Source organism: Ovis canadensis, chromosome 18, assembly GCF_042477335.2.
Source record: "Ovis canadensis isolate MfBH-ARS-UI-01 breed Bighorn chromosome 18, ARS-UI_OviCan_v2, whole genome shotgun sequence".
Lineage (NCBI taxonomy): Eukaryota > Metazoa > Chordata > Mammalia > Artiodactyla > Bovidae > Ovis > Ovis canadensis.
Window position 1 is genome coordinate 71,945,876 of NC_091262.1, and position 17,423 is coordinate 71,963,298.

Here is a 17,423-nt window from a genome sequence, read left to right on the forward strand (position 1 = left end):
AAGGGAAAAAAGTGGAAGCAGTGACAGATTTTCTTTGCTTGGGCTCCAAAATCACTGTGATGGTGACTGTAGCCATGAAATTAAAAGACACTTGCTCCTTGGGAGGAAAGTTAGGACAGACCTAGTGAAAGTGAAGGTGTTAATCACTCAGTTGTGTCCGACTCTGTACAACCCACCAGGCTCCTCTGTCCTTGAATTCTCCAGGCAAGAACACTGGAGTGAATAGCCATTTCCTTCTCCAAGGGATCTCCTCAACCCAGGGATGGAACCTGGGTGTTCAGTATTGCAGGCAGATTCTTTACTGCAAACCTAGACCACATATTAAAAGCAAAGACATCACTTTGCTGACAAAGGTCTGTACAGTCAAAGCTATGGTTTTTCCAGTAGTCATGTATGGATGTGAGAGTTGGACCATAAAGAAGACTTAGTTCAGTTCGGTTCAGTTGCTCAGTTGTGTCCGACTCTTTGCGACTCCATGAATCACAGCACGCCAGGCCTCCCTGTCCATCACCAACTCCCGGAGGTCACTCAGACTCGCGTCCATCGATGCCATAGCGCCGCAGTATTGATGCTTTTGGGTTGTGGTGTTGGAAAAGACTCTTGAGAGTTCCTTGGACAGCAAGGAGATCCAACCAGTCAACCGTGAAAGAAATCAGCCCTGAATATTCATTGAAAGGACTGATGCTGAAGCTGAAGCTCCAATATTTTGGCCACCTGATATGAAGAGCTGACTTATTTTAAAAGACCCGGATGCTGGGAAAGATTGAAGGCAAAAGGAGAAGAGGGCAGCAGAGGATGAGATGGTTAGACAGCATCACCCACTCAATGGACATGGGAGTCTGAGCAAACTTGGAGACAGTGAAGGACAAGGAAGCCTGGTGTGCTGCCATCCATGGGGTTGCAAAGAGTCAAACACGTCTTAGTGTCTGAACAACAACAGCAACAAACTGGGGGCAAGGGATAGGGGAACTCAAAGGCATTTAGGGCCTGGGTGGGGATGGGGGGGCAGGGGAGAGTGGAGGAGGAAAGTGAGTGTCTGGTGGGGCTGGTCACTAGTCAGGCAGGGTGGGTGTGTGCGCCCCAAGATGAGGCCTTGGGGAGGCCACCACCTGGAATTAAGCACCACTGTTCGCTCCCACTCACCGAACCACCTTCTGAGATGTCACACTCGGTGTGTCTCAGTGCGGTGTTGCCGAGAAGGAAGAATGGCCACCCTGCCTCGGTCAGGGGCAGTCATTCCAGCATGCCTCCGGGGGGCTTCCCGGGGGACCTGTGGATCTCACTGTGTCTCACACCGGGGTGGCAGCAGCAGGACCCCGAGCAGGAGGTGGGAGGCTCATGGGTGGGCATGAAGCCGGCAGGTGAGCAGAGCATATGCTGCTGTTTGCCGTGGTGGTCCCTGGAGCTGGAATCTTGGCATAAAGCCCCAGAGATGCAGGTGGAGACGGGACGAGGCAGGGGACTCTGTCTCTCTGTGCTGACGGCTCCCCAGCCCCAGTCCTCGGCCCCTCCCTGCCCCCTCTCCCAGGCCGGGGCCTGCTTCCTGCTGCCACTCCCGCGCCCCACTCCCCCACCCCCCCCCCCCACCCCGGGCCCCTGCAGGAGTCGGCAGCGCCTCGCACACAGGCCTGGTGTCGCCTGCCTCCTGCCTGGTTGGCCTCGGGGTTTCCTACCATGAGTTTAACCAGGCTGGAATGCAGGGCCACAGTAACAAGGCCCGAAGTGTTCCACTGAATCTCCCCTGGGGGGACCCTAGTGGGCCGCCAGTGGATAGAAGAGCTCTTGCTGTGGCCCAGATGGCAGCTTATTAATGACAGCAGTGATGGCCACTGTCCACTGAGGGCCCACTGTATGCCAGGATACAGCAAATGACAGCTTGTGGAATTCCAGGGGGTACCACTGAGATGACAACCTCCTGGCTCTCAATGGGAACCTCCGTGGATTCCCCTCTCTGCCCTGATCCCAGGGCCCTTTCCTCCTGAGACCCTGTGCTGAGCCAACATCCCCCTGAGCTGTCAGGTTGGAGAGCACTCTGAACCCCCAACACTGGGCACACAGAGCCCTCCCGATTGCCTCCGTGGAGCTGACTCTGAAGCCATGGGGACACATGTAGAGGTGATGGGGCCTTGCGGCGCCCCACCTGTGGGCAGATAGTCTGGGCTGGGGTCCCCTCAGTCATGTCTAGCACTGTGTGCTGAAGACACTCACGTCTGCATGCAAACCCCAGCCCCACCCACTGTCTGTGTCTGCGTGACCTTGGCTGTCTCCAAACTGTTGCCTCAATCCTCAGATAAAACTGATGAGGCTGCAGGGCAGCTGCTTTCTCTTTCCATCTCACCCTGCCAATCAGAGAGAAACCCCTTCCCTCCAAAAGTCCGGGGAAACAGGACTGCTCCTGCAGGGATGGGACCCGTCTGCTTGGGGGTGCAGGGCCGGCCACCACAGCCCTCTGAGCAGCTGGGTGAGGGGGCACTGCAGACCGACGTGGGAGCCAAGGTCTGGACCAGAGAAGGACATAGCAGGAGCCCTGCCACTGTCCACAGCTCTAGCCATCTCCCCTCCAGCGTGGCCCGCGGGATCTTGACCCCCCCCATGATTCCGAGAACTTGTCAAATGAGTGACTGGCTCGTCCAATCTGCCTGCCACTTTTCCAGTTTCAGCACCGAAGGTTCAACATTTTAGGAAAACCTCCCAGTCCCAGGCAAACTAGGATGGTTGACCAGCCTCCTCTCGATTGAGTCAAGGATCAAGGTGGCCGGATCGGGGGTGAGGGAAAAGCTGAGTACCTAGGAATCCCCATAAATGCCAACCTTGGGGAATTACGAGGAAACCATATAGAAACCAGGCAGGCAAGGGACCAAGACCAGGCGTCCCAGGTATCCTCAAGGGAGGACCACACCTGTGCACCGTCTGCTCGCTCCTTCCCACTCTGCCTGGGGCCAAGCCCCCACCACAAGTAACAACAGACAGCCATCTTCATAAGTATATTTTTATTGAAAATAAAAAGGCATGGTGCTTTCTTCCTCGTAAGCAGCATGTAGCCCACCCCCCACGCTGCCTGTCTTGCTTCCTGCACAACATCTCAGCACAGAGTCGACATCAGAGGCTCGGTGGTGGACAGGAGGGCACTGACGTGTGTATTGGTCCTTCGAGTCAGAACTGGGAACAGGAGCCGTCTTCCCATGCACTCTTAGCAACCGTGAGGAAGGCAGGTCTCAGGGTATTTACATTCATGCATTAGATATCGCACACTACCTGGGCTGTTGAAATCATACTTTGTACAGATTCAGAGAGTATAGTAATTATATATGTATATAGATAGATATCTCTTTAAATATATATAACTGTATATAATATATATGTTTATTTTTACAGCTATTAGTCTTTCTTCCAAAACTTGCTTTAGAAGCATCTAAGCAACACCTGAAACCTCTGGAAGATCCTATATGCCATTCTAAAGCTGGGCTTGACAGGAGACGGTCGAAAAATACCTATTTGAGAAAATGCAGAAAAGGAATGTGCCTTTCATTCTCGAAAATTCAGACTAGCCTGAGGATTGGTCCGTGTTGAGGGGCTGAAGATACGTTCCTGAAATTTAAGTTTAAGCTCAAATAGCAGGCTGGGCGGTTTTAGGGATCTTCTGTTGCTTAAGCTGAAAATTCACGGGGGCTCTCTCCCTGCACCCGTGAGGGCTGTCTTCCAAATGGCCGGTTCTGGGTTTGTTCTCAAGTGAATTTTCCTTTTAAAACTGGGGCCTTTTCTTAGTAAAGAAGAAAAGACTGGGTGAGAGGAGATTTGACAAACTCAATTTGGGGGAATTTATGTGCAAATGTTAGCTTTGCACGGAGAGCCCGGGCTGTGTGTCCCCAGGGAAGCAGATACTGGCTCCAGAGTGAAGGACTGATGGTTTTCTGGAGATCCTGATGGGGAGCCTGGCTGGGGCTGGAGGATTAAGTTAACTGCAAAATCTGAGCCACTCAGGTTTAAGCTCAGGTTGGGGAAGGTGGGATCAGTGGGCTTTTGCAAAAGCTGGGGTGCGCCCAGCCTCCATCGATGTCCCCCCCGGACTGACTGCCCAGGACTCCACGACCGCTTAGCCAGGATTCTTCCCTCTGGCCAAAGACGCTCTCCATCACTTCTGGACCCAGGAAAGTGTGTGCATCGAGCTGGGATCCTGCCTGGGTGTCTGCTCAGGGAACAGGCGGGGACTCCGCAGGAGCTGCAGGCAGTGAGGAAAGTATGCTGGGGTGGGGTCTGTCCTGCTGAGGGCCCACAGCCTCTGGCCTGCCTGTCACTCAGCTCTGCATCCTTGGCAAGTGGAGGGCACGAACCAGAGTACCTACCGTCAACTACCCACTGGGAGGGGGCAGGGAGTGGCCCTGTGCTAAGGCGCACAGGGGGCCCACAGGGAGAGCAAAAGCCAGTCCAGAGCCAAACCCAGCCCTCACATGGGGATCACTGAAAAGAAGGGAAGACCCCTTCTGGGAGGCTCTGCCCTGCGCCTGTCCTCAGCCTGCACCCACTGACCTGGCGACAGGCCCTGGGCCAAGGTCACGCGCATTCACCCTCTCCCCTGCTCTCGGCACACAGACACCTCCGTGGGCACCAGGGCTCCCGGACGATGGATGTTTCAAGGTTCGGCCCAAACGGGGACTGGTTTTCAGTCCGTCTCCCCTGGATGTGAAAGTCTCACCTGTGGCCCAAACACCCTCCAGAGAACAACCGACACCTGCGGTCTGGGAGGCAGACGGGGTCCCCGGCTTGGACCCTACATAGCCAGAGAGCAGAGCCTCTGGCTGTGAAGGGTTCCTCTCAGCAAGTGCGTGGAGGGTGAGGGGACCAAGGGGCCAGGAGTGTTCTCACAACCCTCCGGGAGTGCAAAAGCACAGGGCTGCTGTCTCCAGGGCCCCAGTAATGTGCCCACAGGGTGACTGGCCGCCGGAGAAACAGGCTGGCAGGTGGGGGTCACTCGGCCAGTAGACGGGGGTCACCAGGCCTGGAGCATCCCTCTCCTCCCATCTCCTTTCCTTCCCTTCATTCAGCAACCACTCCAGAGGGCTCAGCACTTTCAGAACAAGGGACTTTCAAGCACACTGGCTCCCTCAGGATGACGCAGGCCTGGGGGCTCTCAGGGGAGGGTCTGAGCACCAGGCCTCAGGGAGCGTCGGGGGCCCAGCGCCAGGCTGGGGGGCCCAGGCAGGAGCGGCAGTGGTGGGTTTGGCACGGGGGTGGCCTCCGCCAGGGGAAGGCGGGGCCTGGCTCACAGGGAAGCGTCGGTTCCTCTGAGGGTCAGGTGTGGGAGTGAGTGTGAGGACAGGGGTAGTGGCCCCCATCCTTCTGGGGCTCTGGGCCTGGGTTCAGGGTGTTGTTTTGCCCTGGATGATCAGACCCCGCCCGGGGGTGTGACAGGCTTCTCGGCTCAGTCCGGACTCTGCAGGTGGGGTGCACAGCCCCCCGTGGCGGGGAGTCAGGAGCCAGGGCCCTGTGATGGAGATGGGAGGGAGAAGGCAGGCCCTGAAGACTGAGACGGCGACGGCGCGGTGGGAAGATGGGTGGGAGCACCTTTGAACGGGGACGTCTCGTGGCTGCGCCCATGGCTTCTGTCGGGAACGGCGTGGTCAGGGAAGATGCAGGGGGGCTTCCTGGTGGGGAGGGGAGGTTTCCTTTAGGCAACAGGGGCGGGGGCGCCTCTTCGCCCCAGCAGACAGGCTCCCGGCCTTCTTGGGGTGTGGGCTTTGGGCACAAGCTGGGGGACAGTCCGCGGATCAGACACAAGATGAGGAAGAGACATGGGTCCTCGGATGGTGGTGTTACCCCGGAGGCTGCCTGCCGGTGAGCCTGGCTCAGCCTGGTGTCCGCGGCATCCGTGCTGTGGGCTAATCAAGGGGTGAGGCTGGGCAAAGGAGGCTTTCTCCTTTGGGAGGCTCGAAGCCTGCAAGGTGATGAAGTCCTGGACAAGCCCAGTGTCAGCTCGTGTCCACCTGCTTTTCCGCGTCCACTAGTGCCACCAAGGCGTCCCTCTGGCCAGCAGTCCAGGGCCTACGGACTCACACAACAGCGCTGTTCGCGTCCACCCCTTTGCTGCTCTGCGAGGAAGTCATAGGGTACTCAGCAACGCCAGTGCCGTTCTCCTCTTTTCTCAGGGGTTTCCTGGGGGCAGGTGGAGAAGTGGGGAAGGCAAAGGAGGGGGAGGCAGGGACATCCATTAGTTTATCAGTGGCTGGTGGGGGCATATCTTACCCTCCCAGTTACCCTACCAGGCTCTGGTCCAGGTCAGCATCCTTGGGGTGCTAGTCCTTGTGGTCTTATGTTATAAGGTAACCATATGCTATGTCAGGCATATGGGGATCGTGAATAACAAAGCAGGGAAAATAGGTGTGACTTGGAACTGTTCTGGACAAACCACAATGTGTGCTCAGCTTGGTATAAACTCTGGTCAGCCTTCGGTTGATCTCTGATATGAGCAAATCGACATGAAGACGAATGTTTGGGGTGCAGAGAGTTAAAAGAGGCGAGGTGCTTGTGGTTGGGCTTTGTAGTCTTACCTCTGGGTGGTCAAAGGCAAGAGGAAAATGTGATGAGGCGGGTGGAGGTAGTGCTGTTGGTGGTCATGGCGGTGGAGGTGGGGATGGTGATGATAGGGGTGGCGGTATCGATGGTAAAGGCAGTGGTGATGGTGAGCGGAGACGGTGGAGGTGGTAATGGAGGCGGTGGTGCTGACGCTGACGGTAATGCTGGTGGTGGAGTGGACAGTGGTGCTGACAGCGACGGTAATGCTAGTGATGGATGGCAGTGATCATAATGGTGATGGTGAATGACCAAACTAAATCAGTGCACACCCGCGGTTCTCAGACACTTCCTGTTGCACCACTGGAAGCTCATTTCAAAGGCCCTTTAACCCCAGGAGCCATTCCTCCTAGGCACGCCGGGCATGGGGAAGGCTGGGAGGGAAGCTTTGAGAAGGCTTGTGCTCACTTGCTGAGACTGAATTCGCAGCATTGCTTTCCGGCCTGGCTCGGATTCCACCTCCTCTCTTTTGGGGTTCAGAAAGGCTTTAGCTCCCGGCCCCAGGCCTGAGTGACCACAGCCTCCTGATGGGTCCACGCCTTACATGCTGTGTAGCCTGACCCCATGGCACAATCCTGCTGTCACTTGGGTGGACCTGAGGCCTAAGAGGTGGCAGCTCGGTCACCTTCTGTATCCCCAAAAATGCTGGGGCTGAGCCTGAACTGGCCTTCATTGTGTGTTGACTAAACTGAATGTTTATGGTCATCATTGAAAGCCTAGGGATTGATTGCTTCTGCCTTCTCAAATGTCCCTAGCGCCTCCCCAAACCCAGCAGGAGGACTGGTAGGCAGTGACAGTTTGATGCCTGTGGGATCAGGCTGTTGGCGATTAGTCTAGGGGAGGCGGGGTCTGTGCGGTGGTTATCAGCAGTTTCAGGGGAATGGGACTATCAGGCCTGTTCAGAGGCGACACGATGAGCAGCCACAGGTTGTCTTGTCCCCTCTCACAATGTTCCCCTGAAGAAGCCAGGCCTGAAGTTGCGAGATTCATTTCATGGGGAAGCTGAGGCTTTGGGAGAGCTGTGACTTGCCCGATGACCCTCCCCCAGTTTGTGGTGGGGCTTGGAGCTCCACTCACTCCTACCATGTCTTGACCCAGACGCCTTTCCACTGAATCACCATTCTGCTGCTACTGATGATAAAGCGGGCCTTCCCTAGCCTCCATCCCCAAATGGGTCCTGTGGTTCAATCACCTTGGGAAGGCCCTCTGCCACCCTCCTCTTAGAGATCCCCCAAAGTTCTCAAGACCCCGCTCCCAGAAGCCTGTGTCATCTTGCTTTAATCCAGCACATGGCGCGTTCTAGGGTCTCCAAAACCCCATTCCTATAGATGCTCACAGACGCTTTCTGGAACTCAGAAAAGGCTCCGATGAGTTGCCTTGTTTGTGATGGGCTCCTGGAAATGACAGACTCTGAGTCTCCCTCTCCCAGGGGCCTTTCTCCCTCTGTTTCTCTTACTCTTCCTCTCTCCCACCCACCCCTTTCCAGGGGCCTCAAGCAGTTCTGACCTTGCTGTGTGGGCTTGATTTCTGACTCAGTGAGGTCTACCTGACCTGGAAAATTTGGGGTGGGGGGTGCATTTTCTTACAGTGAGATCCTGTGTGGCCCCCAACATGAGGCCCTGCAGGGACTTAACTGACATTCCTAAATTTATCATTAACATAGAGGGATTTCGTCAGAATCAGAATTCCAGAAAATAAAGACAAAAAACTCTGCCCACTCTCCCCACAAAAATCTCTGGGCCCAAAGATTTTTCTGCTTTTCTCCCTGATAAATATTCAGTCTTGGGCTAGGCTCTGAGCAGTCACCTGAAACAGGTAAGGTCAGGGGAGATGAGGCTTAAGGGCCTTTGAGGGTAGATAATGCCAAGATGAAGGAATCCTGGAACTTACAGGGAGATGGGTAGAGCCCGGCGGGCACGGAGTTCCAGCCCTTTTTAGGGACAGGGTAGGAAATGAGCAAGACTCCTTCTGCCAGGAGGAGAGGAGACATTTCTAAAGCCAGGCTGCTGGCTGTGAGACCCCCATTCCTGGGGCTTGGGTGGAGGGTATGGTGGCTGGAGGGGCACTGGGGTCAGGACCAGGAGAGAATCCCAGGGGGATTCTCAATGCCTTCTCAATGGCTCAGCCAGCTTCTCAGGCAGGAAAGGGGGTCTCAGTGGGGGCTCCATCCAGCAAAGAGGGCAACTTTTGGCTAGCGCAGCACCTCTCAGGAGCAGTCCAAGAGCCTGGGCATGGTGAGGGGAGAATGGGCTGTCCCAAGGGCTCTCCTGAGTACACTTGGTCTGCTCCCCTCCCCCATGGAGCTGAGCTGTCAGCCACTCTGCTCCCTGGGCCGCTGCCCCAGCCCATTCCCGAAGCCCTTCTGCGATTCACTGGAGCCTGGTGGACACTGGAATTTTACCTACAGCAGGACAATGCTCTGCCTTGAACACCCGCCCTCATCCCCATCCTCTCTCTCAGCACAGCACTTTAGAGTGATGCTGCGGAAGGGCTGGGAAGCAGATGTCTGGCTCACTAAACCCAGCTCTCCCACTTTCTGGCTGTGTAACCGTGGACAAGTCACTTAACCTCACCATGCCTCAGTTTCCTGGTCTATAAAATGGGCACAACAACAGAGTCCATTTCATAGTCCTATGGGGAGGATTAAAAAAATACGTTAATGCATGTCAAGCCCTTCAAGGAGCCTCTGGCGTACAGTAAGTGCTCCCTAAGTGCATGTTAGCCCTCAGGACGACGCAGTGGGAAAGCGGTCAGTGCAGAGCTGCTCCCGTTGCCAGCGGCCTCCAGGCTGCAGAGACTCCCTACCTGATGTGCACCCCCTGGGGCTCCTGAGTGCTAGGAGGGCTGGTTGGGACCCAGCCCCGCCCCCTGTGAGCCACCTGGGGGTTCCTGCTAAATCAGAGAAAGGCCCCTCTGCCTGGGTGCGGGAAAAGCTGGGCACACACGGCTGCCTACATGGCCTGGTTCCTAAAACCAAGAAAAAGGAAAGTGAGATTTCCCTTGGCTCCATGTCTGATTCCCAAATGTAGCCGGGGGGGGGGGGGCTCCCACCTCAAGAAAACTCCCACCCTGGGCGCCCCATGTTCTCTGCTTGGAAGGCGGCCCTGATGGCTCACTGCCAGCAGAATGCCTGGGCAGGGAGAGCCAGGACCCCCTGCGGTTCCTGCGGACAGCGCTGTGATGGGTTCCCCCCCAGCCCCCTGCTCTGTGGGGGGTGGGGGGAGCAGGAGGCAAAGAATAGCTCTGAGAGCCTGAGAGTGGGGGCTGCTGGCTCATTTCTTGTGTCCCGCAGCCCACAGAGGGTCTGTTCTTAGCGACGTGAGGTTAAAGGTATCAGGCTCCCTCTTCCAAAGGTACTTATCCTCCCCACGGCCTACCCCCAACACACACATACCACATCACACCACACACACATCCATGCCCATATACACACTCAATAATACGCATCCACACACACACACGCACATATACACCCATACATGCCTATCCACACACGCATACATATGCACTGTACACACATACACACACACATCCATGCCCATATACGCACTCAATAATACGCATCCATGCACGCTCACATACACAGAGTTCCACCATGAGACACCTCTGTACACCACAGACTTCTCCAAAGCTGGGTCAAGAAGCCAAAAAAAAAACCAAAACCAGCCTTTCTGGGCCTCTGAGGGTGTCCCCTGACGATGATAAGCAGCACCCTATTTCCTGCCCCGAATCCTCTGCCATCACCATGGAAGGTGAGCCAGGCATGTGGCTGGTGAACAGCCCCACTCAGTCGAGCCCCCTGTGTTCACTGCCCCTATCCCCACCCCCTGCCCAGGGCTTCCGTGTTCAGCTATGGCTGCTGAGCCAGCTGAAAGATGGCGCTGCAGACGTTCTGGGACTCGGGTCCCAAGGCCTCTGGATCTTATTCTGAGTGCCGTGGGAGCCACTGAGGACTCCTTGTATGAGGAATTGCTATCCCCTTACCCTGCCCCATGACCTTGACCCAGTGTATCTGGAGAGCTGAGTTCCAAGAGAATGGAGTTTCTTGGGGATAGAAAGGTCTAAGCAGCAGGGACTTGTCTGAGTCTCCCATCTGCCAGCCCTGGGCTCCACGGCCCCACTGGGTCCCAGGCACACAGAGCAGCTGGCCCCTAAGCCTGCCTCCTACCGTCGGGAGGGGATTTCATCACCTGCCACAGCATGCAGGCCCCTTGGAGAGGGGTGTTAGTTGCTCAATCATGTCCGACTCTTGTGACCCCAAGGACTGTAGCCCGTGAGGGTCCTCTGCCCGTGGGAGTCTCCAGGCAAGAATACTGGAGTGGGTTGCCATTTCCTTCTCCAGGGAATTTTCCAGACCCAGGGACAGAACCTGGATCTCCTGCATTGCAGGTGGATTCTTTACCATGAGTCAGTTTTAAAGGTGGAATTTCTCAAATGTACACAAACAAGCTTCCATTCATGACACGGAAAGTCGTGAAAGAGTTACTACCTGCCAGGCACATGCCAGGCGCTGTGGGGGAGAGAGACAACATGGGTGAGACAGGACGACAGCTTCTCCCTCTAATGTGTGTGTGCACACAGTCACTCACACACTTGCGCACAAGCACACAAACATGCAAACACCAACAGTTTTTAACTGACCTAGAGCAGAAAGCAGAAATGCAAATCAAAGGAGAGCTATAACTCAAAGAACCTGCTGAGGTGTGTTTGAGCTGGGTCTTGAGTGAGCAGTAAGGATTCAGCTGGAAGCCAGGAGGCCAGCTCCCTGAGTCCTCAAAGAATGTGAGAGGAAGGCTGAAACCTCCGTGACCTGGGCTACAGCTTCCTCCTATGACCACGGAGGCGTATTCGGGCTCAGATAACACAGGGATCTCTTCTGCCCTCCTCCACAGTCTCCCAGCTGCCCGGGGAACCACGACTTCTCAACTTGCCACACACTCAGTAAGAGCTAACCCTCTGCTGGGGCACCCCAAAGCTCCCCAAATAATGTAAATCCTAAAAAGAAAACTAACTTCACTGACTGATTTGCTATTGAGTCTATGATTCAGGAAAGACTTTGGAAACATCTTCTATGATGGAGTCAAGCTAAAGAAACGAAGAACTGGAGTGGGAGACAGAGAGGGAGAGAGCTGAGTGTGGCAGGTTTCCAGAGGGGGGGCTTGGAAAGCTGCTGAAGACAACGATAGCCCAACGGCTGCACATCAAGCCCAGAGAGCTACTGTCTACCTGGAGAGGAGGACGGAATCTCCCAGACAAACACGGAACCGACAAATTGATCACCTGATGTATCTGAACGTATTGGGAGAAGGCACTGCTAACTCCAGAGAAGGAAACTAGTCATAGTACACTACGTGACTCAGCTGTGAATAATATTTATACACTGTCATATGGAGGGGACCTTGGGTAGTCATTGATCCACTCATTGGAGGTACCTCGAGGAAGCATTTGGGAAGAGGGCATGTGTTTTGTAATATACATTTCAGAGTAGTATTAGGTTTCTAAATCTTGTACCTTCTATAGTGAAAAATCAGTGGATAATGTTTAAAATCAACAGAAAATATAGAGTATCCATATCACTTCGAACATGGAGGGAAATACCAGAAGAAACAACACACACTCAAAAGTGGTTGCCTTTGGGACTTCCCTGGTGGTTCAGGGGTTAAGAATTCACCTTGCAATGCAGGGGACATGGATATAATCCCTGATCAGGAAACTAAGACCCCACCTACCACGGAGCAGTTAAGCCTGGGCCGCACAAGGAGAGACCATGTGCCACAACTGAGCCCTGACACCGCCAAATAAAAAGTAAATTAATATTTTTTAAAAAGTGGTTGCTTCTTACAAATGAGATTTGGGGGAGAAAGAGGGACAATCAGGGGGCTGCTGGTTTTCTGAATAGGCTGAGGCTCATTTTACTTTTTTAATTACTTGCATGTACTGCTTTAGTAAAATAAAAATTGAATTAAAAAGTGATGATGAGCATTCAAAGCCCTAACCATGCTTTCCAACCATAAAGCCCCCTCAAGGGGCACGCGTGACACTCCTGACACTTGGGATGGGGGAAGCAACCTCGCTTTCCCCCCCTTCCCTTCCTCCCCTCAGTACCCTGAGGTTCATTTTTTTCCCTCTTCATAGCGTTCATAGTCTCTTAAAACAGTTCATTTATTAATCTGCTGGTGTGTATATATGTTTTACCTACTTCCCCCAGTTGGAGGAGGTAAACAGGAAGCCAGTCTTGTTTATCACTACATCCCCAATGCCTCGTCTAGGCCCCAGCACACAGTAGGTGCTCAATAAATATGTGTGAGCAGTCTGTGCCAGTCAGTGGGTCCTAAGGCCCATCAAGCAGACCTGGGTGTTCAAAAGTGCCTGTTCTACTAGAAGCAACTTGACCACAAAAAGCTGACGCGCGTGCCCGGGAACGCTCGGGCACGTGCACACACTGCCGCTTGCTCCCAGGAGCCGCAGGCTTGCTCGTTGTCTGCAATTAGCGGCCTGCAGGGTCTGCCAAACTGTTCCACAGCCTTTTATTGGTCTTTCAGCCAATACCCTGTAAATTAGAAGGAAATGGCTGTCAAGTGACTTAATGGCTAATCGATGGCAGAGGGTGCAGGACCCACGCTGTGCGCAGCCAAAGGAGGCAGGGCGCTCTTCTGGTGCCTGGGTAGTGGGGATGACTCCGGGGAGGGGCCTGGGAGGGGTGGGGCCATGTCTGCGCCACACAGGTCTCTTCTCCGGATGAAGGGTGGAGGCCACAAACCCACCTAGGACAGCGGCCTCAGTGCTGGGAGTCCTCATGCCTGTGGGGTGCTCCCTGGCCCTTCTACCTGGGCAGTGGACACCGTGCACCTTGGAGCTTTTCCTTGTCTCACCGTGAACAAGGTTCCTCCTCCTTGCTCACAGAGCCTAGGTCTTCCCTCCAGACACGACTCTCCCATTGTAATATTACTTTGACAACAAAGGTCCGTCTAGTCAAGGCTATGGTTTTTCCAGTGGTCATGTATGGATGTGAGAGTTGGACTATAAAGAAAGCTGAGCGCCAAATAATTGATGCTTTTTGAACTGTGGTGTTGGAGAAGACTCTTGAGACTCCCTTGGACTGCAAGGAGATCCAACCAGTCCATCCTAAAGGAGATCAGTCCTGAGTGTTCATTGGAAGGACTGATGTTGCAGCTGAAGCTCCAATACTTTGGCCACCTGATGCGAAGAGCTAACTCATTAGAAAAGACCCTGATGCTGGGAAAGATTGAAGGCGGGAGGAGAAGGGGATGACAGAGGATGAGATGGTTGGATGGCATCACCGACTCAATGGGCATGAGCTTGAGTAAACTCCGGGAGTTGATGATGGACAGGGAGGCCAGACGTGCTGCAGTCCATAAGGTCACAAAGGGTCGGACATGACTGAGTGACTGAACTGTTGGGGCGGTGGGTGGGGTGGGTGTGATTAACACACAGGTGTCCTTGCAGAAGTGTGGGCAGTGAGGCCAGGGGCTGTGCTGGAAGTGCCCACTACCAGAGTGCCCAGGCCAAGCACAGCCCTGGGACCTGGCCCAGTATTTACACATCTGGCAGCGGAAGGGCCTAGTGGCATTGGTCCTGCCAACATCCCAGGGCTGGGAAACAAAAGCTTAGGGAGCTGGGTAGAGACTAGGAGGGCTCCCCCACATTACAGATGAGGGCAGTGATACCCACTGAGCTGGGCTGGGGCTGGGAATGGAATGCAGGGCTCTGGATACCCAGTCCTGGGTTCTTTAAACAGCTCCAGGCCGTCCTGCAGTCTGATGACAGGTACATGCCAGGCCCTGGGTGGGGAGGTGGCCTGGATGGAGCACGACATCCAGAACACCCAAGAGCTCTGGGGCCTGACCGTCCTGTGCCTGCGGATAAAGAAGTTGTTCTCGCCAAAGCCAGGGCAATGAGCCACTGAAATGCAAACTGTGTGGGCCTCCCATGGTGGGGAAATCTCCAGAATTTGGGTTGACAGGGGACTTGGGGGCCACTGCATGTGTTAGTCCCACTGGTTTACACATGGGATGCCCATCCTCGTCCAAAAAAACTTCTCAGGGGCCATGGTCTGGGTGAGGTCCCCTTCCTCTGGGCTTCCCCAACCTGGATACTCTCTGAGCACCTTATCACCCAGCAGAGCTGGGACACTGGGAATGTTTGTTGAGTCACAGGATGAAATTTGATCCACTGAGTGTGTGTGTGTGTGTGCATGCATGCTAAGTCACTTCAGTCGTGTCTGACTCTGCGACCCCATGGACTGTAGCCTGCCAGGCTCCTCTGCTCATGGGATTCTCCAGGCAAGAATACTGGTTGCCATTTCCTCCTCCAGGAGATCTTCCCGACCTAGGGGTCAAACTGGTGTCTCTTATGTCTCCTGCATTGGCAGGTGGGTTCTTTCCCTACTAGCGCCACCTGGGAAGCGGGGTCTGTATGTAGAAAGTGCTGACCACACCCCACCTTCTTGCTATCAAGGTCAATGACTAGCGAGGGCATGGAGGGCGTGCTCTGTCTGCTTCTGCTCCCCAGTGTCCTCCCCTCCCCAAGGCCACACCCCACACGCCAAGCCAAGCTGGCACCTGCAGAATCACCTCCTTTCCATCCCAATTGATTCTAGAACCATCCTTCCAGCAATCTGGCTCCGTAAGGCTGTGTTGCGGCCATTCACAAAGATCTCTAGGAAGTCCTCCTCGAGGACTCCAGGCTGTGAGAGGGTTTTTTCTTTCTTTTTTTTTTTTTAAGAAAGCAGGATTTATCACTGAATTTCCCTTCTAATGGTTTCACAGCGACATGCAATGCTTTTGTTTCCTGAGAGAAAAGGCATGTTTCAGATGAATTATTAACCAAAGAGAATTGACTGTGAAGAAGAAATCCTCCATTTACTCTGGAGAGAAATGCACACAGACAGCTGCTTGGCCGGGCTGTCTCATACAGAGGTCGGCTGGGGGAGCAGGGAGGGGGCGTTTGCTGTCCTGCCTGGGTGTAACTTCTGCTGCCTCCTCCTTCCGCAGCCCACAAGGGGCTGATCCATCTTCCCCAGGTCAAACTACCTTCCAGGAGGGTCCTGGGAGAACCAGACTCTATTGTTGCCTCCACTGGCCGCGAGTAGCACCCACTCCTGACACTGATGATCCATCTTAGGACGCCCTCTCTGGACCGTGAGGATCTGGACAGGCAGAGGGCTGGGTCTTGCCCCAGAAGAGGGTGCAGATTTTGGCCCCAAGACAGAAAAGGACTGCGCTCCATTTACTACACGGGCCGGGGTGCTGACACCTTTGCAGGTATCTCCTGGGGTCCCCTGTTTCAGCCAATGGGCGGCAACTCAGGATATCTGGGAGCTGGAGAAAGGTTGGGGAGTTTTCTCCCTGCCCTTGTTCTTTAGGGCTGCATCTCCAGCAGTTCCAACCACAGGTCCTGCTGATGAGCCCCTCTTTGAGTCTCCAGGCCCTGTAGATTTCCCTGGTACTGCGTCCCTCCTCTGTCCTGGGGGTGCTAACAGCTCGCACCTCTGTTATTCGTGAAATGCTTCAGAAATTCTGCTGTTCTCAGGACTTGCCCAAGCCCGTGGAGGGAGCTCCGCCCATTCATTTGGCTGGAGCCCCGCCCACAAGATAGGGGAAGCCCCGCCCACACCCCCTGGGGAGGAAGCCCCGCCCACACCCCGGAAGGCGTCCCATCCACGCCTTGGAAGCGATCCACTGAGCCATCTGAAGTCAGTTATCTGCTTTGCCAGGCGGCTGACAGCCTCGGGACCCAAGACCCAAAGCTGGTGGAAGGAGACAAGGGAGGCTTCTCTGGTGCTCTGACGGGAGGTGGGGTGGTGCCTCCCCTCGCCTTCCCGGGAGTCCTCCAGCTCCGTGGAAACCAAGCCCGGCAGGACAGACGCGGCGGACACAGCACAGAGCGGAGACATCCAAGGGAGCTGCTTCTCCTGTTAGGTTCGCCCAGCCCTCCCACGGTTGGAGCAGGAAGCCCGTTTCTTCAGGAGAGTTTTGGAGCAGAGAAGAGGCAGAAGCATATCTTTTGGAAGAGCCTCAGTTTATTAAAAAGATGATGCATTTTGAAACCATAATTCGAAAAGATGCATGCCTCATCTTTTTAATAAGTTTGTGCTCAGTCGCTTAAGTCGTGTCTGACACTTTTCAAGCCCATGGACTGTAGCCCGCCAGGCTCCTCTGTCCATAGGATTTTCCAGGCAAGAATACCGGAGTGTGTTGCCATTTCCTTCTCCAGGGGATCTTCCTGACCCAGGGATGGAACCCGCATCTCTTGCATTGGCTGGTGGATTCTACTCAGCCACCAGGGAAACCCAACAGGGGGTGGGTTGGAGTGATCGATTGGAAGACTGGGATTGACATATACACACTTCTATAGATAAAATATTAATCGATAACTAATAAGGACTACAGAGCTTCACGGGTGGCAATAGTGGTAAAGAATCCACATGCCAATGCAGGAGACATAAGAGAGGTGGGTTTGATCCCTGGGTCAAGAAGATTCCTTGGAGGAGGGCATGGCAACCCATTCCAGTATTCTTGCCTGGAGAATTCCGTGGACAGAGGAGCCTGGCAGGCCATAACCATAGGGTGGCAAAGAGTTGGATACGACTAAAGCAACTTAGCATGCAAGGACCTACTGTAAAGCACAGGGACCTCTACTCAGTATTCTGTAATGGTCTATATGGGAAAGAAAAGAATCTTAAAAAAAAGAAAGCATGATGCAGCCTGTCTCTGAGAGGGGGTCCTTGAGGGGACTAGTGCCCCCACTCTCTGGCAGTGCCCCGGGTGGATCTTGAACACTTTCCCTAAAACCTTCATTGGCTCCCTGTGTCTGCTGAATCATGGGCCAGCAGC

General features: G+C 54.5%; 1 protein-coding gene across 4 annotated transcripts in view; it reads right to left on the reverse strand.

The window, feature by feature from the left end:
* Nucleotides 1-5,998: 5,998 nt before the first annotated feature.
* The window catches only part of PRIMA1 (proline rich membrane anchor 1), a 65,755-nt gene continuing 54,330 nt past the window's right edge, over nucleotides 5,999-17,423 (reverse strand). For 3 of the 4 annotated variants that reach the window (XM_069558675.1, XM_069558677.1, XM_069558676.1), the window contains exon 5: nucleotides 12,367-13,117. In XM_069558675.1, coding sequence (XP_069414776.1) covers nucleotides 12,889-13,117 — 229 coding nt within the window. In that variant the 3' untranslated portion in view covers nucleotides 12,367-12,888. Of the gene's footprint in view, nucleotides 6,151-12,366; nucleotides 13,118-17,423 lie in introns of those variants that run through there. The other variant, XM_069558678.1, reaches the window with a different exon arrangement.